Genomic DNA, 21,168 nt, shown 5'->3' with positions numbered 1-21,168 from the left:
TGGAACTCTGGAATCATGCCCTGAGTCAAAGGCAGATACTCAACCACTGAGCCACCCAGGCATCCCTGTATCTTTTTCTTTACTTGTTTCCTGTAGGTATGTCTGTCAAAGGTAAACGTATATACTTTATAAAAGGTAAAGAGTTTAAGTGATTTAAAGAGTCAGATAGTTCCATGAGGTTTATTATGAAAATACTTTTCTCCCTGTTTCCCACTAGGTTTTTGAGGAGTGGCGTGTCTGTGGCTGTATCTGGGAGGCTTGCTTGTTATTGCCCCCCTTGGTGCTTTGGATCGAAGCCTCATTTATTATTATTATTATTATTATTATTATTATTACTATTATTATTATAAAGATTTACTTATTTATTCATGAAAGACACACACAAAGAGAGAGAGAGAGAGAGAGAGAGGTAGAGACACAGGCAGAGGGAGAAGCAGGCTCCTTCCAGGAGCCCGATGCAAGACTCAATACCAGATCCCGGGATCACGACTTGAGCCAAAGGCAGCTTCCCAAACTGCTGAGCCACCCAGGCATCCCTGAAGCCTCATTTTTTAAAGCGTAACATGGTGACAGAGGCTTTCCCATCATCACAGGTGTCTTCTGTCCCCTGATTCTCCCACGGGGTCATGGTTTTGGAGAGATCGGGTTCATGGCTCACAGTGTAAGCATGGGACATGCTTGTCTTTGCCCTCACAGCTGAGCTCTGTGGCCTAGCATGATTTCTTTGCCTTTTCTGCCCATATGCTGTTTTGTGGAGTTGATAATTGCATTTGGGGGTGGGTGGGGTGGGGCTTGGTCTTGTGAGGTGTGTCCCTGTTCAACACTGGAGTTTACCACGGTATATGGAATCTCTGGTCAGCAATGTCGATATTCTGTCATTTTCAACATCCTGAGGATGCCTTGCCCCAACTCCTCTGATGGTACTCCCTCTAAACATGTTACTCTCGTGGCTTTCTGCATGAACAGCTTCTTGGGGATTTTCTCCCCTGTCATCTTGGGGGGCTAGTTTTGCCTCTTACATGTGTGCATCCTCCTAGTCCCCGAACCCGCACCTTTCTTGCTTTTACCTTCTTATTTTAGTGGAGCACATCCTCATGGCATTCTGGGGGAGGGCTTGAGAAACAGGCATTTAGATTGAAACTGGCCATAGTCACAGTATTCACAGTGCGTGGATTCCACCAGATGCCGCAAGCTAGTTTGCGTGTGTGTGACCATTGTTACTATGTGACACAAGGTCATACCACAGGAGGGGAAGACCTTTCTGTCTTTTTGCAACTTAGGAATCTCTTTATTTAAAACAAAAAGTTTTTTAAAAAGTTTAAAAATATATCCTTTTTCTACTTTCCACTTTCAGTGGGCCTGGATTGGGAGGTTGGAAATCATTTGTGTTAGAAAGCTTTAAGGGGGGGATCCCTGGGTGGCGCAGCGGTTTGGCGCCTGCCTTTGGCCCAGGGCGCGATCCTGAAGACCCGGGATCGAATCCCACGTCGGGCTCCCGGTGCATGGAGCCTGCTTCTCCCTCTGCCTGTGTCTCTGCACCTCTCTCTCTCTGTGACTATCATAAATAAATAAAAAAAAATAAAAAAAAAAAAAAAAAAAAAAGAAAGCTTTAAGGGCCTTGTTCCAGTTTCTTCTAGTTGCTGTGCTATCGCTTTAGAGATTTGATGCCATTTTGCCTCTTGAACCTGTGTGACGCCTGTGCTTCCTGTGGTGCCAGCAGCATATAGGATTTTTCCTTTTCTCCAGTGTTTTGGGATTTTATGGTACTGTGGATGCCTCAGCATGGGTCCAGTGTCATTGATTTTGCAGAGACTGGGCATCTCTCCTGGGTGGTACCCCCCCATGCTCTGCCCTGGGCGGCACCCCCCATCCCCATGTGCTCTCCCCGTTGGTACCTCTAGGCCTCCCAGTGATTTTCTCTTTTCCCAACACTTGATCTTTTGTTCTGTCTTCTCGTCTGTTACTTTAGCTTCTTCTGCCTTTCTGCTGAGTTGGCTCTTCATTTCTCCAGAGATAGATACATAGATTTTTAAAAAAGATTTTATTTATTTATTTATTTATTTATTTATTTATTTATTTATTTATTTACTTACTTACTTACTTACTTATTTATTTATTTATTTGACACAGAGCACAGCAGAGGGAGAGGGAGAGGCAGACTCCCCGCTGAACAGGGAGCCTGATTTGGCACTCGCTCCCAGGACCCTGAGATCATGACCTGAGCTGAAGGCAGATGCTTCACTGACTGAGCCCCCCAGGGACCCCTCCAGTTATATTTTTAATTTCCAATAGCTCTTTTATATCTGTTGATTATTCTTTGATTGCAAACGGCAGGGGGAGTGTGGGAAGCAGGAGAGGACAAAGGCTGGGCTTGTCTCCTGTGACCCATCACACAGGTCGCCTAGCAGCCTTAGGCCAGCTCCTCCCCCGCTACAGCCGACAGGGTGGGATAGGGGCCTCAGTGTCTCTTCAACGGCTTCTGCCTGTCCTCATCTTTTCCTATTTCCACTTCTAGCTGTACCGCCACCTCCAGAGGTTTCTGCTCTCTCACCCTGTGGCCAGTCTCCGACATTGTCATATTGGTCCTTAACTTCTCCCCATGTGATATTTGGCTTTCTTCATTCCCCTGTGTGTCTCCACTCATCCATCTGATTTTTAGTTTTGAAATTTTTACTGCTTTTACCTTTTCTTTCATTCTCTTTCCTTATAGGCTTTTACCTTAAAACAATTCCCTTCTGTTTTCATGGGGTTTTAAGAGGGAACAAAGCCAAATGGATGTGTTTAATCTGTTTTTAACGATAAGTTAACTCTTTAATCTCTGAAAGCATGGATATATCCCTGCCGAGATCTCAAATTATTTCCCCCTTGGCAATCCAGTGGCTGCTTTCCTGCTGTTATCCTGTGTAATTGTCCGGCTGGTGCTGTCCTTGACTCCCATCTCCTGCTCCCAGCTCAGTGGCTCCTGCACGAGTTCCCCTTGCCCTGCTCTACCCGCATGTCTGTGTTCCACAGGAGACTTGCAGCATGTGGGTTCTTCCACATTCATGCGTGTTGGCATGTTCTTTCTGTCTCCTTGTGGTCTTCACATCTGTGTCTTTGGTCTGGCTTTTTCTCCCGAGTGCCAGCTTTGTGTAGCCAATTGTTGGCAGACATTCTTACCCGGGTTGACTCATTGACTCCTCAGTCTGAACTGTTTTCCTCTGCACCTTCCAGTTGTTGCCACCAGCCGCCCTTACCAGCACACCCCCCTCCCCCAGCTTACCCTGCTGTCATCTGTGTCTGGGGGACATCGTTGTCCGGCTGGTACCATTAGTCTCACAACTTGAGCACTGCCATAGGTGGGTCTGTCCCACACCCTCCATTTTACCCAGCTAATGCGGTGGCCTTACTGCTGTCCTTTGTTATGCCTGGATTTGTGGCCTGCTTTTCTAACTGGTATCTCTAATTCTGGCTCCTTCACGTTGCTGCTGTGGCCACCTCTAGATAATACTTCGGGGTAGAGTTCACACTGCCGATGTGGCAACAAAGGCCCAGCCTGCCTTGCCTCCGACTTGTCTCCAGAAGTCTCTTCACATTCCTTTGTTGTAGCCAGACCAGTCTCTTTGTGGTTCCTTAAACATGCTCATGTTTCAGAACAAGAAGTGTGCTCTGCCCCTGCCTGCCTCCTCAAACTCTGTGCCGTCAAGAGTCATCTGTAGTTGCAGCTGCTCCAGAGATGTTTTTATTGTTCAAGTTTTATCATTTTTATGTGCATCTTTGTACTTTTGTACAGAGAATATCATTTTTGACTCTTTCTCCTTGTCTGTAAGCTCCTTGGGAACAGGAATGTCTTCTTTTATTTGTCTACTCGGCCTCTAACGGGTGCTTAGCAAATGTGGATTGGATGAATGCTTGTCACTGTTTAGATTCCTGTTAATTTACTCTTAAAACAGAATTGTGTCAATCTCCCTTCTCTTTTTCCCTTCCCCTGTGATGTCCTTTGCACCATTACTTCCTTACTAGGAAACTTCTGTGAGTCCTGGATGAGGGTTAAGGTGTGATGGTGGCTGCTTTTGAGTGGGAGCAGATTTGTTGACGTAGAATCACTCTGACCATCTGCTTCCTTTTCTTTGTGAAACCATGTCTGATGATATGGAGTGTTGCAAAATCTTCATTAGAATTTAGAGGTTGGGGGATCCCTGAATGGCTCAGTGGTTTAGTGCCTGCCTTCGGCTGAAGGCGTGATCCTGGAGTCCCGGGATCGAGTCCCACATCAGGCTCCCTGTATGGAGCCTGCTTCTCCCTCTGCCTGTGTCTCTGCCTCTCTCTGTGTCTCTCATGAATAAATAAATAAAATCTTAAAAAAAAAAAAAAGAATTTAGAGGTTGGGGGCACCTGGGTGGCTCAGTGGTTGAGCATGTCTGCCTTTTGCTTAGGTTGTGATCCCAGAATCCTGGGATCAAATTCCACATTGGGCTCCCCACAGGGAGCCTGCTTCTCCCTCTGCCTATGTCTCTGTTTCTCTCTCTGTGTCTCTCATAAATAAATAAATAAAATCTTAAAAAAATAAGCCCTTGGAGGTTTGTTTAAAAAAAAAAAAAAGAATTTAGAGATTGGGGCTCCTGGGTGGCTCCCTCAGTAAAGCATCTGCCTTCGGCTCATGTCATGGTCCCAGGGTTCTGGGATCAAGTCCTGCATTGGGCTCCCTGCTTAGTGAGGAGTCTGCTCCTCCCTCTGCCCCCCTACCCCCTGCTCGTGCTCATTCTCTCTCTTTCTCTCTCAAATAAATAAATAAGTAATCTTGAAAAAAATAATTGAGATTAATGTAATTTGTTTTTGTTTTTTTTTAAGTATAATTTGAAATGTAGAGCATTAAGCATGTATTTGTATGTATGGGAGGTGTCTCAAATCTCTACACACTTCACTCCCCAGCCTGACAGAGGGCAGTGTTTCTGGAGGGAATGTGAATTGTGTGTCATTTCTTCCTGCTCAGTTTTATAAGAAGACCAAGCAGCTGCCTGTCCTGATGAAATGCTGTGAAGAGATCCAACCACATCAGTGGAAACCACCTGTGGAGAGGGAAGAACACCGGCTTCCGTTCTGGTTACAGGTACAGGCTTCCTCCTTGACATGTGTAGGCCACAGAATGTCCCTGAAACCCTGCCAGAGATGTCAAGGACTGTTTTCTGCCTACACTATGTAGTTGTAGGACAGGGTCTCAGGAGAGCTGCCTCATTCACCCCTCCTCTCCTGCTTTGCCCTCCCCCCAGGTGACTCTGTAGCCTTTGAAAAGAAAAAATAGTAAAATGATAGTTTCCTAAAGGAAACTCAGACAAGAGTTTCTAGAGTGTATAATTGGAATGTAGTCTTGGTGAAATTTGATATCCTGCAGAAAAATCCTTCTTGAAAAGATTTTTTTGAGACTGTCCTAGAAAGGTCCCTAAAAACCCAGGAAGCCTTGTTCTTTCTGCCAGATGCTGACATGTGCTGGATCAGTGTGTTCTTATTCTCAATAGGCCAGTCTGCCATCCATCCAGGAGGAACTTTGGCGCATAGCTGGCGGCGCCAGAGGGGTAGGAAATGTGACTGGAGCCGCTGAGGTCAGCTCAGAGCCCTGCCTGGGGAAAGGCCGCTCGGAATTGGGGAGTGACACTCCGTATCCACTGCTGTTGCCCAAGGGTGTGGTCCTGAAACTGAAGCCAGTTGCCAACTGTTTTTCCAGGAAGGCCTGGAGACAGAAGCGGCCGGCAGTCCTGAAGCCCCTGCTAATTAGACCCAGCCCCTCTCTCCAGCCCAGCTCCTCCACCTCTGGGAAAGCTCCCACAAGGTCAGCCCAGTCAGAAGCGCCCCCTAGCAAGATGGTGGTCCGGATTCCTCCCATGATCCAGCCAGCCACTGTCCTACAGACGGTGCCAGGTGTCCCTCCCCTGGGGGCCCCTGCGGGGGATGGTTTTGAGTCTCCAGCAACACTACCTCCCACGCCCCACGAGGCCAGGACCAGCTTCCCTCTGTCTGAGCCCCAGCCTCTGCTCACCCCTGCCCCTGTGCCCAAGGTAATGCTGCCCTCACTTGCACCCTCTAAGTTTCGAAGGCCATGTGTAAAGCCGAGAGCCTCAAAGAGGAAGGGGGCCAAGGCCTCCCTCTGTCTGGAGCCAACCTCCCTCATCCACCCAGTTCCCGTCATCTTCACCGTACCCGCCACCACAGTCAAGGTCGTGAGCTTTGGCAGTGGCTGCAATGTGATCCAGCCTGTCAACGCAGCTGTGGCCCCAAGTTCTCAGACCATTCCCATCACCACCCTCTTGGTTAACCCTACGTCCTTCCCCTGCCCGTTGAACCAGCCCCTTGTGGCCTCCTCTCTCCCACCATTCATTGTTTCCAGCAACTCCGTGAGTCTTCCTGTCCCATCCACCCCTGAAGATAAGGCCCAAGTGAATGCAGACATTGGTGGCCCTCTGGCTGAAGGGAAAAATGCCTTTCAAGGCCTAGAACCCAAATTAGAGCCCCAGGAATTCTCTCCTCTCTGTGCTCCTGTCTTCCCCAAAGAGGAGCACAGCCCAGGGCCACTGGCAGCAGATTGTGTGTGCCAGGAAGAGCTACCAGAGAACAGTGCCTGTGGCTGGACTCTTGTGAAGGCAGAGGACGAGAGGCAGGCTCTGCAACCGCTGCCCCCGGGGGACGTGGAGGAAATGGTCAAGATGGAACCTAAGGACCCTGGGGAGGATGATGCCAGTGGGTCCCCGGGGCAGGACGGCTGTGAGGACATCAGAGAGGAATGTGCTGTGGGCTTGGATGCTGGCTTCCCAGGTGAGGAGCTGAGCAGTCCTAGGGAGCGGAGGGGACAGCCGGCTATCCAGCAGGAGGAAGAGAGGAGTGAGCCAGCTGGAGCTTCTTCAGCTGCCCGGGAGCCTCGGGATGAGGGAGACTCAGGGGACATGAGCAAAGGGTCTCTGGAGATGGCTTCCTCCTGTGCTGACCATGAGGTAACATGCGGCAGCCCCCTAGGGCAGTCTGAGGCTTGTGGCAGCACTGACGGCCAGGTGGTGGAGACCCCAGCTGGCCCGGAGGAGGAGGAGGAGGAGGACTTTGATGACCTTACCGCAGATGAGGAGGAGGAGCTGTCATCCGCCTCTGAGGAGTCCGTGCTGTCTGTCCCGGAGCTCCAGGTGAGCGCTGCCAACCTTCTCAAACGCTATGGCAAGCTGCTCACGCTTTGCCTCATATAGTCCTCCTGTCATGTGTGTTTAGCTTCTGAGTATGTTTGTGGGACATAGTTTGATGGGAGGTTGAGGTGAGAAGAGGTAGCAGGTAAGCTTTTACTGAGGTGTTATGTCTGACTCAGTCATTTAAAGGTTAGATTGCATCACCGTGCACAGTTTAAATTCCTGAACACATAGATCCTATGTGGGCCAAGGAACCCATCTTCAGGGTAGAAGGTGACCTTTCAAAAGGCATCTCCCAACCCCTACCTGCTACTGGGCCGCCAGTCCGGCTCTCCCTGTGTCTCGACTCCATGTTGGGCCCTGGTGGCCGTACCTGTGGCCTCGGCGAGCCAGTGCTACCCTGGGGACACTCTCCTGGGCTTTGCAGGAAACCATGGAGAAGCTGACCTGGTTGGCCTCTGAGAGGCGTGCAGGCCAGGAGGGCGAGTCTGAGGAGGAGAATTCTCAGGAAGAGAACTCTGAGCCTGAGGAAGAAGAGGAAGAAGAGGCAGAGGGAATGGAAAGCCTGCAGAAGGAGGACGAAATGGCAGATGAAGCCATTGGGGATCCCACTGAGAAGCCGCCAGCCCCCTTCGCCTCGCCCAGGACCGCTCCAGAAGCCGAGGCCAGCAGTACCCCGCCAGGTGAGTGGCAAGCCTGATGTGAGGGCCGGGGCCCAGCTGGCCCCCTTTCCATATGTTGTGCCAAGTGGCTCGTTGAAAACCACGTGTGAGTTATTAGAGGCCATCCTCTGGACCTCCCCCGAGCATGTTTGTCTGGAGCCTTTTCAGAGAAGCATGCTCAGAGGTTGCAGATACAACTCTTAGCAGCTGCTAGGTTTGTATAGGTTTGTTCAAGTGTGTATGCTGCTCCTCCATCCGTCACTCGGGAGGCTAAGAGCTACGTTTTTTCACTGTTCTCACCACAGCCTAGTCCCTTGAGAGCCCAGCATAAGACCAGACTCACTCTCAAGACCCCCTTTTTCCGTACGCGGTAGCAGAGAGCCCCTTACTGTCCCGGGGAATGTGGCTATGCCAGCTCTGCACAGGCTGGCCTGACACGCAGTCGTGCCTTTGTATCATGTTCCCACTAGCCTTTCTTGTAAGGCAGTCTGAGACAACGAGTGGTATTTTGGTGGGGTGGGTGTGTGTTGCAGGCGGGAGGAGTGGGGTTATGGGGCAAGAGCCACAATCTTTTTCCCATGTTTTCCCAGGAGAGAGTGGCAGAGCTGCTGGGAAGGGCCGGGGCAGTCAGCGAGCGCGTGGCAAGCGGGGAAGTCGGGCCCGTGCCAGCAAGGACACATCCAAGCTGCTGCTGTTATATGACGAGGACATTCTCGAGCGGGACCCACTCAGGGAGCAGAAGGATTTGGCCTTTGCTCAGGCTTATCTGACCAGGGTAGGCAGGTGCTGCTTCCTCCTGCTGCCCGTCAGTCCAAATGCTGCTGCTTCTCCTTCCAGGGACCAGTTTTTAAAACAAAGTATGATTTTCGGGCTGTGCAGCTTCGGCCTCTGCCTTTGCTTCCTGGAATTACCATCAGATCTGCGTGAGAGTGCTTCCAGGACACAGGCTTAGCCGTACGCGGCTTGTTAATCCCTGAGCATTACCCCTCCATTGTTCAGAAAGTGGGAAACTGGGACTCCACCATCGTCAGTGAGAGGGGTGACATCAGTGGGTTAGCTAATGAGGGCCTTTCCCAAGCCCTCAGCTTAAGAAGAGAGAATGTTGGTGCACTGGCCAGAGTGGACCTCAGGGAACCACCTTGGTCTTCAGAGACGTGACCCCATCCTTGCTAGGCAGTTGTCTTGGGCCACTGCCTTATTCTTTTGAATGGAACCATCTGGTTCCTCTGTTCCTCTCCATCCAGGTGGGCTATCTGCCGTGATAGTCATACCTTTTTCTTATCTGCTGACATTTTGCTAATATTCCTAATGTACGCATTGTTTACCCTCGTGATACCATGTGGAGCTATATGTACAGAGCACTCCTTGTCTGCTTCAAGTGTGGTGAAGTCAGGATGGAGAGGTTAGTTTAGGGCTGTGAGCTATAGAAAAGCTTGGTTGGTTTTGCTTGGTTTTGTGGGGAGGGCCCTGGTCCCTGGAGAATCAAGGCTTTTCAGATGCCCACCACTGGAAACGGAGCTGTGCCTTGCTCATTGCTCTGTGTCTTCCGTGAATGGACTGTAGGAGCTGCCAGAGGAGTAGCCCCTGAAGGATGATTCTTGGAGCTCTGCATGGTGACTCCTTCTCGGTTAGTACTGCTGTTTTCTTGTTGGGGCCCACAGATGGAGTACTGATGCTAGGCCATCTTCCTGCGTAGGTACGGGAAGCCCTGCAACACATCCCTGGGAAGTACGAGGACTTCCTTCAGGTCATCTATGAATTTGAGTCCAGTACTCAGAGGCAGACAGCTGTGGATCTCTACAAAAGCCTGCAGGTCCTGCTCCAGGACTGGCCTCAGCTGCTGAAGGACTTCGCGGCTTTCCTGTTGCCTGAGCAGGCTCTGGCCTGTGGATTAGTAAGTGGATGCGTGAACATGGCACCCTGGGGGCATTGCTGGGGCAGGAGATGGGACAGAGTAGTATTGACCATCGCTGTCCCTGTCTGTCCCTGTGCCAGCCCAGGGTCATAAGAGCCCCCTTGTTTTCAAGGAGTGATCTTCCCACCCCCTCCTCTTCCCTTTTCGTTATATGTACAAGGCTGTGGTACCTTTGGTTGCCAGTGAAGACGGTAGGTAAATGTTGTGCCCTGTGCTCCTCCCTGTTGTAGAGCAGGTGTTCATTCCCACAGATACTTACTGTGTGCTTAGTGTGAGTCAGGTAGCATGCTCTGTCCTAGGAATACAGTAATTACAGAAGTACAACATCCTTGCCTTCATGGAGCTTCCATCCTCTTGGGGAAAGTCAGGTGATAAACAGTAAAATATATAAATGTATGTAAGGATTATATAGTAGATATGACAAGTAAAACATGTATCATGCTTTTGAGTGGTGATGCTTTCTAGAAAAATACATGATGAAAGAGTAGAGAGCTGCAGGTGGAATGGGTCAGGGGTGGGGCTTGGTAGTTTTATTTTCTATGTGGTTGTCTGGGATGGCCGCTATATATGGTAACACTTGAAGCGTTGAGAGAGTGTCTACATGTGAGGGAGACCTCAATAGTTCTGAGTTTCTTGTCATGATTGACAGACACAGGAATGCAGGGGGGGATTATTTTGCTAGTCTTGAGGCAGTGATGTGGTCAGTCCTGGGGTGGTGACATACACCCTGGCGGTGCTCTCTCCTCATGAGGAGCAGCATACATGTGAACATTCTTTATTGACTATGAAGTGTCCCACAAGCTTGGAGTGTCTGACTTCATAGTCTATGAGATACTCCCATCTCTGGAATCTGTCGTTCCCATCCTAGGTGTTATGGGTTGGTAGTCCCTACAGCCTGAGGGCATAGATGCCCGAGTCCTAAACATGGTCTGATGGTTATAAACTTGAGCCCCGTCAGCTTCCTTCCCAGCCCAACACCCTTGTCTCCTGTGCATGAGCCCTCCAGGTTCCTCTAGCTGTGCACATGACCCTCTTGCCTTCTTTCCACTGCGGTAGTTTGAGGAGCAGCAGGCTTTTGAGAAGAGTCGCAAGTTTCTTCGGCAGCTGGAGATTTGCTTTGCAGAGAACCCCTCACACCACCAGAAGATCATCAAGGTCCTCCAGAGCTGTGCGGACTGCCTGCCCCAGGAGATCACAGAGGTGCTGCTTCCCATCCTGCTGCCTTTCAGTTGGCACCAATGCCTTAGGCACACCCCTGACTGACCCCATGTTCTCTTGCTTATGGGGTGGAAGGGATGGAGAAGGCGAGGATTTTTGAGGCTTTCCTGAAGCATCAACCCCTGGAACGGGTTGTGCTTGTGCCCTGAAAGCAGAGACTGACTGATCTTCCCAGCTCAGAAAGGCCATTAGTGCCCAGGTTGGGTAGTTCAGGGGAGGACTTGATGGGGCCTGGGAGGGACTTGGCTCCTCACTCTGCTCGGGTTCCTGCCTGAGCTGGAGCTTAGGAGGGCAGGGTACAGAGGGTGTCCTCATCAGGGATCAAACCTATTCTCAGTGCCCCTCCGGTGTAGGCACATGAGCGGAGAGGGAAAGTCGACAAATTTCTTATCTGTCAGAGAGGCTTCTTTGCATCCCTCAGTTGACTAGGAGAGCAGACCATGGAAGGGTCTGGGATTGGTTTGGGATGGCAGCCTGGAGAGGCCCTGGAGACCTCATCTTTCCTCTGATCACTCTCCCCAGCTCAAGACACAGATGTGGCAGCTTCTCAAGGGCCACGATCACTTGCAGGATGAATTCTCTGTCTTCTTTGATCATCTGCGCCCAGCAGCCAGCCGGATGGGTGACTTTGAAGAGATCAATTGGACTGAGGAGAAGGAGTATGAGGTACAGGCCTCGAGGCTGCAGTGGGGCTGGGGAGCAGGAAGGCCACGTGTAGGCCTGTCCAGGGTCTGTGCTGAGTGATACTCCTCCCCAGTTTGATGGCTTTGAAGAAGTGGCACTGCCCGATGTGGAAGAGGAAGAGGAGCCCCCCAAGATACCCACGGCCTCAAAGAGCAAAAGACGTAAAGAGATTGGGGTCCAAAATCATGACAAGGTACCAGGTTGTTTAGCATTTTCTGTTTGTCTTGAACCAGGCCTTGAGTTCCTGAGTGGAAGTGGTATGCGGCCTCTGGGCTCCGAGGCAGAGGTGAAGCAGGGACCAGGGGTCAGGCTGCAAAGCCCACGGGGGTTGGGGGAGCGAGGAGGGGGCCACCCTGTGAGGAGGAGGTGTCCCCCTCTGCTCTCTAGCACAGAACTGTTTCTCTTGTCCTTGAGTCTTGGTTCCTTCCCTTCCGTTCATGTGAAGAAATAACAGAACCAAGCGTCCACACTTGAACAGTACTGGTAACAGGTACCAGGTGCCTGTACCTCTTGGAGGTATTGAACTTGGATCATTCCCTCAGTTCTCATGGCAGGCCCACGAAGAGATTGCTTGTGTTTGGCTTTTATAGGAGAGGAGAGGGAAGTGCAAGGCGAAGTTGTTGCCAGTGTCTCATATTTAAGTGGCAATGCTAGGGTTCGAACTAGAACCTCTGCTGCTAAGAATGTGTGTCCTTTCCTCTTCCTTGGGGAAAACTGCTTCTTAGCAGCTGGATGACCTTGGTGACTTACTGAGTCTCTGTCTCAGCCTCGTCATCGTCAGCGGGGTAATAACCGTACCAGCGTCTAGGGTCACTGACAGAGAGGTCCTGGGGAAGCCTCCACATGTACAAGGGGGTCGGCAGAGGGGTAGAGCTCCAGGTGCAGGGACGCGGGAGCAAAGGCAGCGAGTCAGGAGAGCACGCCTGTGCTGGAGCTCTCCAAGACTCTGCCTTAGATTGTATTTGATGTCAGTATTTCTTGAAACATCTTGGCAACTGGGATAGGTCAGTCCTTTGAGTCGTTGAAGCATTGTTTCAGGGATTTCTAACAGGCTGTGATTGAGTTTCCCCCAGCCATATGAAGCGCTGAGTGTCATGAAGGAGAAAGGGTGACGGTCAGTGCAGGCTGCCTGGGCCAGCCTGCAGCTCAGCTCCCTCTATTGGTACCAAACACGCTCGGCAGCTAACCAAGCCCAGATATCTCCTAGGAGGCTGAGTGGCCAGACAGTGCCAAGGACTGTGCCTGTTCCTGTCATGAAGGAGGCCCTGATTCCAGGCTGAAGAAGAGCAAGAGAAGAAGCTGTAGCCACTGTGGCAGCAGGGTGAGCAGGGGTGGTAATCGGCAGTACACACGTGCGCATTCGCATATGCAGGACAAATAGAATCTTTAAAAAGTATGTAATGGGTTTTGTTTTTTGAAGATAATCCTGTGGGTTAGGTTTTTGAAATGGGAAAAAAACGACTTCAAATATTTATTTCTCAGATTTTTTTTTCTCATTTCTTTCTCATGAAATAAACTTGTTTCAAGAAAACACCCTTAAAGTAATGCCGGTTCTCTAGGGTAGGTTTGTTTGGCAGCAAAAATACAGTCCTTGGTAGAGGAGTGTAGAAGGAAACCCCTTTAACATTGTTGGTTGACTTGCAAAACATCATGGCAGGGCTTCTGCCTTTGCTCAGCCAGCCTCCTAAGAAAAAGGCAGTCAGGACACCCTTTACCAAGAAGGCCATCTCTGCAGGTCTGTGACAGCAAATCCTACAAGAGCAAGGAGCCCCATGAGCTGGTGGGCAGCAGTCCCCACCGGGAGGCCAGCCCTGGGCCTGGTGCTAAGGAAGTTGGGCAAGGCAAGGATCTGCTGGAGGGGGAAACCCCCGAGGATCGAGAAGGCAAGGAGACGTCCCAGGACAGGCCTGGCAGAGGTGCTGGACAGGGAGAGACACCTGTTCCAGGTGAGTGCGCTGCCTGCCAGCCTTGCCTCCGTCCATCTATTTATGCCTTGTTCTTACATGCTTCCAGCAGGAATGTCGCTGAGCCAGGATAAATAAGTCTTTGGTTGATGGACTACCCTTTCCTTTACTAACAAGCAATAGGGAATCCTCTTGAATGTCCTCTGGCAGAACTAGCAGTGCTACAGTGCCAGCATGATAAATGTGCTCTCTCCCCTGCCCTCCAGACCCCCTGGACCTGCACCCTGCCCACTGCCCACCTGGCCTTGTGTCTCTTATATCAGTGACTTTAGCCCCTGCCCTCACCTCAGTCTTTGATTTGAGGCCAGGGCTTCGTCACTGCAGCACCCTTGCACAACCTTGTGGTAACTCGCAGTCCTAGGTACGTTTTGACCCTGTCCATACCCTTAGATCTTTATTTTCTTCCCAAGCAGGATTGGCAATGGGGAGCACTTCACTGTCCCCTCAAGAAGTGACTTCTATAGCCCAGCCCGCCCTGGCTGGCCCACTGCCCTGCTCACCAGAGAGTGTTAAGCTCTCCTCCAGTACTGAAAGCGTGCTCTGCACCGTTAGGCGAAACCAGGCCGGTCCTGAGGTCCTCTCCTGCCCTCAGGCATCCCCCAGACTTCAGAATGAAGGGAAGGAACAGGAGGCACTGGGCGAGCCACAGGCTTCCATGCCAACATGGGATGCCTCGGAAACCGAGAGATGGCCCAGCACTGCAGAGCCCTGTGCTCCCTTCCTGAGCCCCGTTTCTTCAAGGACCAGAGACTCAGGGAGAAGCCTGGTGCCTGAGATCTCAGATGCTCCAGAGAGTTGCTTGCTGTTGGGCAGAGCTGGGGTGAGGACAGCGAACAGGAGGTCCCCTGTTTGTGAATCTTCATCAGGAATTGACACTTCAGCGACTTCTTGCAAAGCCTCTAGGGGAAGCTCGGCTAAAGATGGTGAGATCCAGGGCAAGGGCCCTGTGGGAGAACAGCCCCTGAAGGCCACAGAAGCTACAGTGTGTGCCAACAACAGCAAGGTCAGCTCCACTGGGGAAAAGGTGGTCCTGTGGACAAGGTAGGTGGGGAGGGATGACGTGTGTATAAACTGTGTGGAACACATCCCTGTTCCTTATCTGGGACTAATCATGGTACATGGGTTCCAGGGAAGCTGACCGCGTGATTCTCACTATGTGCCAGGAGAAAGGAGCACAGCCACAGACTTTCAGCAGCATCTCCCAGCAGCTGGGAAATAAGACCCCTACTGAGGTAAGTGGTAGAGCCCTGCTAGAGCTCCAAGCCCCAGGGGGATCTAGGACAGGGCCTGGCATGGAGGACAGGGTGGCCAACTAGGAGACATGCCCCGGAGGCCCTGAAGAGGGGCTTGACTCCTCAGGGTTAGTAGCGCTTCTAGAAGAGAAAGGGCATTGGATTTTGAGGTAGATGTCCAACAGATTCCATTCTGGTTTTGTTTTTAGGAGTGGTATAATTTGGGGCCAAACATTAAGCCTCTTGCCTTGAATTCCCTTATCTGGGAGGAGGATGCAGCCCTCACCGCCTCACTGTGTGGAACATGTGACTGTATTCGTGTCAGCCTGCAGCGCTTAATACATGTGAAAATGTCCTGTTGTTGTGCTAGGTTTCTCACCGTTTCCGAGAACTTATGCAGCTCTTCCACACGGCCTGCGAGGCCAGCTCCGAGGAGGAGGATGATGCCACCAGTACGAGCAACACAGACCAGCTGTCTGACCGTGGAGACCTTCTGTCTGAGGAGGAGTTGGATGGGTGACTGGGAGCACAGGGGTGTCATTTGCACTCACTACCCTCACCGGCCCCCCAAAAGAGGGCACTTGTATTTTGCTGGGACACCCTTGAGCTCAGGACGCAGAGCTGGAGGAGCAGGGGCTGAGGACAAGGACGCAGGCAGACCGGGGCTGGATGGCAGCATGGGCTTACACGTGGCTCCAGGTCTCCAGAAGCTGCGTGTGCACAGCAGTGGGGAGAGTAGGGCTTGTCTCCTTTTCTACCATTTTCCCCTTGGTCCCATGGCGCATATTTATTGTTCTGTGACCTGGTCACAGTGTTTGTAAAGGAGCACACACCCATGCTGGTGTAACTGGGCCCAGAACACTGAGCTCCTGCAGCCACAGTGTTTATTATAAACCAGGTCTTTCCTCTGCTGGGAATATCTTAGTTTGCGAGGCTGTCTGCACCCTGGTAGCACTGGGCCAGACTGCCCAGCTCCTGCAGCGCCTCCTCCAGGTCCCCCTGCTCGAGTCCGGCATCCATGAAGCTGGCCCAGCGCCGCACGTCCAGTTTGCCAAGGTCTCGAGCCAAATCTCCCAGGGTCCGACTCAAGGTGGATGACGAACAGAGGGCCCCAAGTACTGGGATGCTCTCCACAGCTGTGAAGGGAGAAAAAGGGGAGCCTGCCAGTGGTTTTCCTCACTCAGGCTCTGCTGTGCAGAAGGGGAGGTCTGGGCAAACCGCAGGCCTGGCTGGGGCGTGAGCTCAGTGCACACTCTGTGCTGGCCCCTTGGCAGGCTGGTGCTCTGGAGGAGGGCCACTACCTTCAGGAGCCAACCGGGTGAATAAAGGGATGTTTACCTGTGCATTTCAGTGCTTTCTTCTAGCAGGCACTGAGTGAAACCTGTCTGTTCCCTTCGCCCACCTACCTGCCCCAGATGGTGGGCCATCCAGAACCAAACCGTGCCGGCTGAGGCTTGGGGAGAAAAGGCAGGGGTATGGAGGAGTCACCTGGCAGGGTGCCAGCAGCAGGTGGGCAGAGCTGTGGGGATGAGGGTAGCAGCTGAGTGAGAAGTTGAGGAAAGTCTAAGGTGTGGGCAGGGAGAGCCAGCATCACACTGACCTCCTGACCCGAGGCTGCTGCTGCTGTAAATACTGAGCCAGGACATCCTCCCCGGCGGTGCAGGCATGGAGTGGCGAAGGCAGAGGTGTCCCCGGGACGAGCTGACTGCAGAACAAAGCCAAAACTGCCTTTAAGTCCATGGCAGTGTGGACATGGAATTGGGTTCTTCCCTTCTCAGGCTGTCAGCCCAAGTGGGATGCTGAGGGTCTCTTTTTTCTTTTAATGTTGGGCAAAGCGAGGAAGAGGCAGTGCTACTAGGATGTCCCGGGGTGTGAGGAGGGAAAGGATCTGAGTCACAAGTCTGACAAGGGCTCCTAAGAACGCCCATCCTCACCTGGTGTGGTATGCTCTGTCTACACCCCTCAGCACCACTGACTGGGCAAAGCAGCAGGTTCCAGAAGGATCCCCACATGCAGACAGTGGGGTCCATGCTGCAGCTCCTCCAAGCTGCACCAGGGCATCAGGAAGGGACTGGCCTGGGACCAAGGGGAAGGGGATGGTTGCTGCTGCTGTCACCACCTAAAGGTAAAGGAGAGATCAAGTAACTGAGCTCTTAACTCCAGCCCGGCCTTCCCAAAGCTCCACACCTTTTTCCCAGAGAAGTTTAGCGTATCAGCCAGATGAACCATGGAAACTGGCGAGGACCGTAGGCGGTAAGGAACCGTGAGTGTGTCCAGGGCTGTAGCCAGGATGGCACCACAGTGGAAGGGCAGAGCAGCCTATAAAGAAGATACCAGCAAGGGTACTTAGCTTTCGGGTCTGGTAAGCAGAGTGTGGAAGCAGAATGAACACGGCAGAGAGGTCCAGATGCCCTGGGACAAAGCGAGGCTATGTTTGGCCTGAGGCCGGACATGCAGAGGACAGTGTGCTGCATTGTGGAGGAGTCCAAACTGAGGCCTTGAGACTAGGGCTGCTAACTGGTGCAGTGGCCGGTTGGGGGTCAGGGAGGGTGCTGTCTCTACCTGCGGTGTGAACAAGAGCCTCGAGCCTTACATCATAACGTAGGTGAGGAAAAGTGACAGGTGGTTCAGGCCGGAGCCCCAGGCTCCCACCCAAGGACAGGGGGCAGACCAGAGAGCTGTGAGCAGACATGTGCACCAGGCCGAAGGCTGTGTTCAACAGACGATAGATGTTTTTCTGGGGCTCCTGAGAAAGAGAAGGGTTAATTTGTTTTCAGGAACTTTGTCCCTGGGCTGTCATTCTCTTTTGTTCCTCCCTGCCCCTGGAGACGGCCCTTCCCCCAGGTTCTACTCACTCCAAGACTGTACGGACCAGGGAGCAGGCCCCAGGTGATTATTCCCCGCCCCGAATACTCGTCTTGTAGCAGCTCTGTGGCCTTGGCACCAACCCCAGAGAAGCCATTGTGTAGGTCACACAGGATCTGGAAGCCCTGAAAAGGAGACGAGTGATGGAGGACAGGACAGCAAGAGGTTTCTGCCCGTGTCCACTGTGCCTACTGCTTACCTGCAGGTAGTCACATTCCTCCAGATAAAAATGCAGTCTGTCTTCCAGCTCTTCCAAGTACCTGGGTTCCTTCAGGATACTCTCGCCTTGGCCAAAAGCCTCTAGGCGACCTGCTTCCCTGCCAAGCATGAACACAACCTAGACTTGAGGGAACCCTGCCCTCACCCCCCTTCCCCATCCCATTTTCAGGGAGTGCAGGGAAGATGGCCTCAAGAGCCTCATCCTACACCCCTAGGGACCCAGTTTCCTGCTTCACAGCCTCTGGGGCTCCCATACCCATCATGGTTGTATTTCTGAATCATACAGATGCTCCGGGGATGAAGGTGGACGCTGAGGAAATCTGACCAGACTTTGATGCTTCCCTCTGTGGGGACATGTGGTTTGGGGGCTGTAGCTGTGGTGAATGGTGGGGCACCTGAGGGAAAAGCAAAGGAAAGTATCTTCCTGGGCTAGTTCTGTCCAGCTCCCCATCCCATGGCACCTAGTGAAGTCTCACCTTTGACATTGGGAATGGATTTGACCCTCCAGATACCATCACTACTCAGCACTCCCTGGGAGGGATGAGAAAAATCTGCATTTAGTTGCAGCCAGTCCAGAAGCAAATGTTAATTTCCCTCATTTTGCTGGCCACACTGTACAACTTCCTTTTGTTCATGTACTCACACTATTTTAGGAAAAAAGTGCATTTTCACAAAATGCCATTCTAAGCTCTTTAAGATTATCAAAATCCCCTTTTTCCTCTGCCCCCGTGGGGCACTCTAGTTACAGTACAGCACTGGGTTCAGAAGTTTAGGGCAGAGGCCCTCACCTCTGCACTCTGAAGGTCCTGGAGGTAGTAGGGGTTTTTGGGACAGAGTTCCTCTTTGTGTGTGGTGAGCTTTCCCTGCCTGAAAGAGAATGAGGGTTGGTTGACAGCGACTGTGTCCCCGATTCTGCGGCGTCCTGTGAACCTCGCCCTCCCCTGAACAGCACATACCATGCTATCGCCGCGTCCAGCTGTCTGTCGCTGTATAGGCCGCCTTCTTGTTTGAGGGAGCTCAGACTACCTGCACAACACGGGGCAGGCAGGGTTAGGTCGGGCCTGGCCGCACCCTCCTCGGGCACTGGGCTCTTCCAAGCGTTCTCGACTGAGCAGGAGGCGGAGGAAACCCTGGGCGCCGGCCTTCGGTGCCCCGCTCAGCCTGGAGGGCCTGGCCGCGCCGCCTCCAGTGTGGCTCTGCCTACCCTTTAGATCCATGAGGATGAGTCTGGGCGTGTAGGTCTCCTGGCCGTGCGGCGTCCGGCCGGCCCGGTACAGGACGTCGGGACTCAGCTCCCCCGGCGGCTCTTTGGCGTCGGTCGGAGCGCACAGCGCCGCATCCTGGAGTGGCACAGGGCAAGGCTGGCCTTAGCCGAGTTCGCGGGCTCGGGCCCGCGGGAGCGGCCGCCCGGAGGCCTCACCTGCTGGTTCCACCAGTGCGCTCCCACGAAGCCTGCGAAGTGGCCCAACTGCAGCGTGAGCACCTCCCGCGCCCCGCCCGCCATGCCGCTCGCTCCGCTGGGTCGCACGGACGCGGCCGGCGCGCTCGCCGCTCGGCGCCGATTGGCTCGTAGCCGCGTGGGCGGGGACTGAGGGTCGGAAGTCGCGGGGCGGGGCGTCGGGGGCGGGGCGTCGGGGGCGGGGCGTCGGGGGTGGGTGCGGTCTGCGGCTCTGCAGAGGCAGTTCTCCGCTCCCGGTTGCTGCCCCGCTTGTGGCCGCGGTTTCCTTCCTCCCTACCTGCTGCCGCTGGCCGACCGCGCCTCCGGAGACGCACCCCTGGCCCGAAGAGTAGGCGCCCCTGTTCCACGCGGGTCACAGCCCTCCTGGCCCCGACCTGCGGGCCCGCCTGGCTGGCCGGCACCGTACGGGAACGAGGCGTCGTAGGCGGGCCTGGCTGGGTTGTCGGAGAAACTCTTCCTCAGGCCAGCGCGTACCCCCAGCCTCTTCAGTGGCCTCGCTGTGCTGGGGCCCCGCCGACAAAGCCTCCGCTGATGGGGGGCCGGGGTCGCTTCGGCGTGCTTCCCCGAGCCTTCCCGTGCTCCTGCTCCTGCACCTGCGCCTACGTCCCTGGGGCGTGCACCTGGAGTGGACGGGGCGGGGTGGGGGAGGGGTCCGGGAGCACCTGCGCTCGCCTCCCCGGGGTGAGCGCCTGGCGTGGACGGAGGTAGAGGGAAGGCTGTGCTGTGACTGGGTAAATACCACCAAACTGTCCCTTTAAACTCACTACCAGTGTAAACCACCATCAGCGTAGGGGAGTTTCAGTTGATGCACCGTAACCTTTAGAAATTGCCTTAGTCACTGGTGTTAATTACTAACGAGGTTGAGAGCACCTTTTCGTAAGTTAATGAGCAACTTGGATATCCTTTTATGGGTTTTTTTTTGTGTGTGTGTGTTTTAAAGATTTTATTCATGAGACACACACACACACACACACACACACACACACACACAGAAGCAGAAACATAGGCAGGGGGAGAAGCAGGCTCCATGCAGGGAGCCCAATGTGGGATTAGATCCCAGAACCCCGGGATCACACCCTGAGCCAAAGGCAGACGGTCAACCGCTGAGCCACCCAGGTGTCCCAAGGATATCCTTTTTTGAAGTGCATGTTTGAGTCCCCTGGCCATGTGTCTTTCGGGTTGTCTCCTTGATTTGTAGGAGTAAGTTATTCAGGATATACAACCTTTGTTGGCTATGTGTTGAAAATACCTACTTTCACTCTGGTTGCTTTTTCCTTTCCTTAAAGGGAGTTTTTAGAACAGAATTTTGTCTATTTTGTCTTTTTATTTTTTTTAAAGATCTTATTTATTTATTCATGAGAGACAGAGAGGCAGAGACACGGGCAGAGGGAGAACCAGACTCCCTGCAGGGAACCCAATGTGGAATTCGGTCCAGAACCCCAGGATCATGACCTGAGCAGAAGGCAGAAGCTCAGCCACTGAGCCACCCAGGCGGGCCTATTTTGTCTTTTTAAATACAGTCACATTTATGGACCTTTTCAAATATTACTAATGCTGTTTACCTTATGTTCTGGGCTCTTGATCCTTTTCTGTTAGTCTGTTACAGTTTCACAGGATGTTTAAACACCATGTTTTAAAAAGTGTCTTAGAGTCCCAAGGAGACTTAAAAAAGGGGGAAGGTGTTAGAGGTGACAGAAGAATAGCAGCTAATAAATGTAGAAGGAATGATAGAATTTATTTTTTCAAAAGATTTTAATTATTCATGACACAGAGAGAGGCAGAGACACAGGCAGAGGGAGAAGCAGGTT

At 52.6% G+C, this 21,168-nt stretch overlaps 2 protein-coding genes across 10 annotated transcripts in view; one reads left to right on the top strand and one right to left on the bottom strand.

Annotated features, from left to right (window-relative positions):
- The window catches only part of GON4L (gon-4 like), a 75,309-nt gene extending 59,149 nt beyond the window's left edge, over nt 1-16,160 (top strand). For 6 of the 8 annotated variants that reach the window (XM_072829877.1, XM_072829882.1, XM_072829881.1 and 3 more), the window contains 13 exons: nt 4,973-5,089; nt 5,496-7,145; nt 7,570-7,825; nt 8,395-8,579; nt 9,501-9,698; nt 10,776-10,919; nt 11,460-11,603; nt 11,695-11,814; nt 12,829-12,942; nt 13,357-13,567; nt 13,999-14,626; nt 14,715-14,817; nt 15,188-16,160. In XM_072829877.1, coding sequence (XP_072685978.1) covers nt 4,973-5,089; nt 5,496-7,145; nt 7,570-7,825; nt 8,395-8,579; nt 9,501-9,698; nt 10,776-10,919; nt 11,460-11,603; nt 11,695-11,814; nt 12,829-12,942; nt 13,357-13,567; nt 13,999-14,626; nt 14,715-14,817; nt 15,188-15,337 — 4,020 coding nt within the window. In that variant the 3' untranslated portion in view covers nt 15,338-16,160. Of the gene's footprint in view, nt 1-4,972; nt 5,090-5,475; nt 7,146-7,569; nt 7,826-8,394; nt 8,580-9,367; nt 9,432-9,500; nt 9,699-10,775; nt 10,920-11,459; nt 11,604-11,694; nt 11,815-12,828; nt 12,943-13,356; nt 13,568-13,998; nt 14,627-14,714; nt 14,818-15,187 lie in introns of those variants that run through there. The other 2 variants (XM_072829883.1, XM_072829884.1) reach the window with 2 other exon arrangements.
- On the bottom strand, nt 15,590-19,468 carry MSTO1 (misato mitochondrial distribution and morphology regulator 1). 2 transcript variants are annotated; one of them, XM_072829887.1, is made up of 14 exons: nt 19,322-19,468; nt 19,106-19,241; nt 18,858-18,927; nt 18,690-18,768; nt 18,378-18,432; nt 18,158-18,296; nt 17,882-17,999; nt 17,673-17,807; nt 17,411-17,563; nt 17,005-17,136; nt 16,752-16,936; nt 16,418-16,522; nt 16,220-16,336; nt 15,590-15,977 (listed from the first exon to the last, which is right to left on the bottom strand). In XM_072829887.1, exons 1-14 carry the CDS (start codon nt 19,403-19,405, stop codon nt 15,605-15,607), a joined length of 1,881 nt encoding a protein of 626 aa, XP_072685988.1. In that variant the 5' UTR covers nt 19,406-19,468; the 3' UTR covers nt 15,590-15,604. The 2 variants fall into 2 exon arrangements, with proteins under 2 accessions (XP_072685988.1, XP_072685987.1); XM_072829886.1 differs by having other exon boundaries at nt 15,654-15,953; nt 16,224-16,336.
- Nucleotides 19,469-21,168: the final 1,700 nt, after the last annotated feature.

Source organism: Canis lupus, chromosome 6, assembly GCF_048164855.1.
Source record: "Canis lupus baileyi chromosome 6, mCanLup2.hap1, whole genome shotgun sequence".
Lineage (NCBI taxonomy): Eukaryota > Metazoa > Chordata > Mammalia > Carnivora > Canidae > Canis > Canis lupus.
The sequence above is the reverse complement of the archived record's forward strand: the minus strand, read 5'-3'. Positions and strand labels throughout refer to the sequence as shown.

Bases quoted from the DNA above. Each gene is read 5' to 3' on its own strand.
- MSTO1 (XM_072829887.1), bottom strand. From the start codon at position 19,405: ATGGCGGGCGGGGCGCGGGAGGTGCTCACGCTGCAGTTGGGCCACTTC. The intron at 17,808-17,881 runs GTAAGCAGTAGG...TCTCCTTTTCAG, and splicing joins AGGAATGTGACTACCTGCAG to GGCTTCCAGATCCTGTGTGA. The intron at 16,937-17,004 runs GTGTGGAGCTTT...CTTTACCTTTAG, and splicing joins TAAACTTCTCTGGGAAAAAG to GTGGTGACAGCAGCAGCAAC.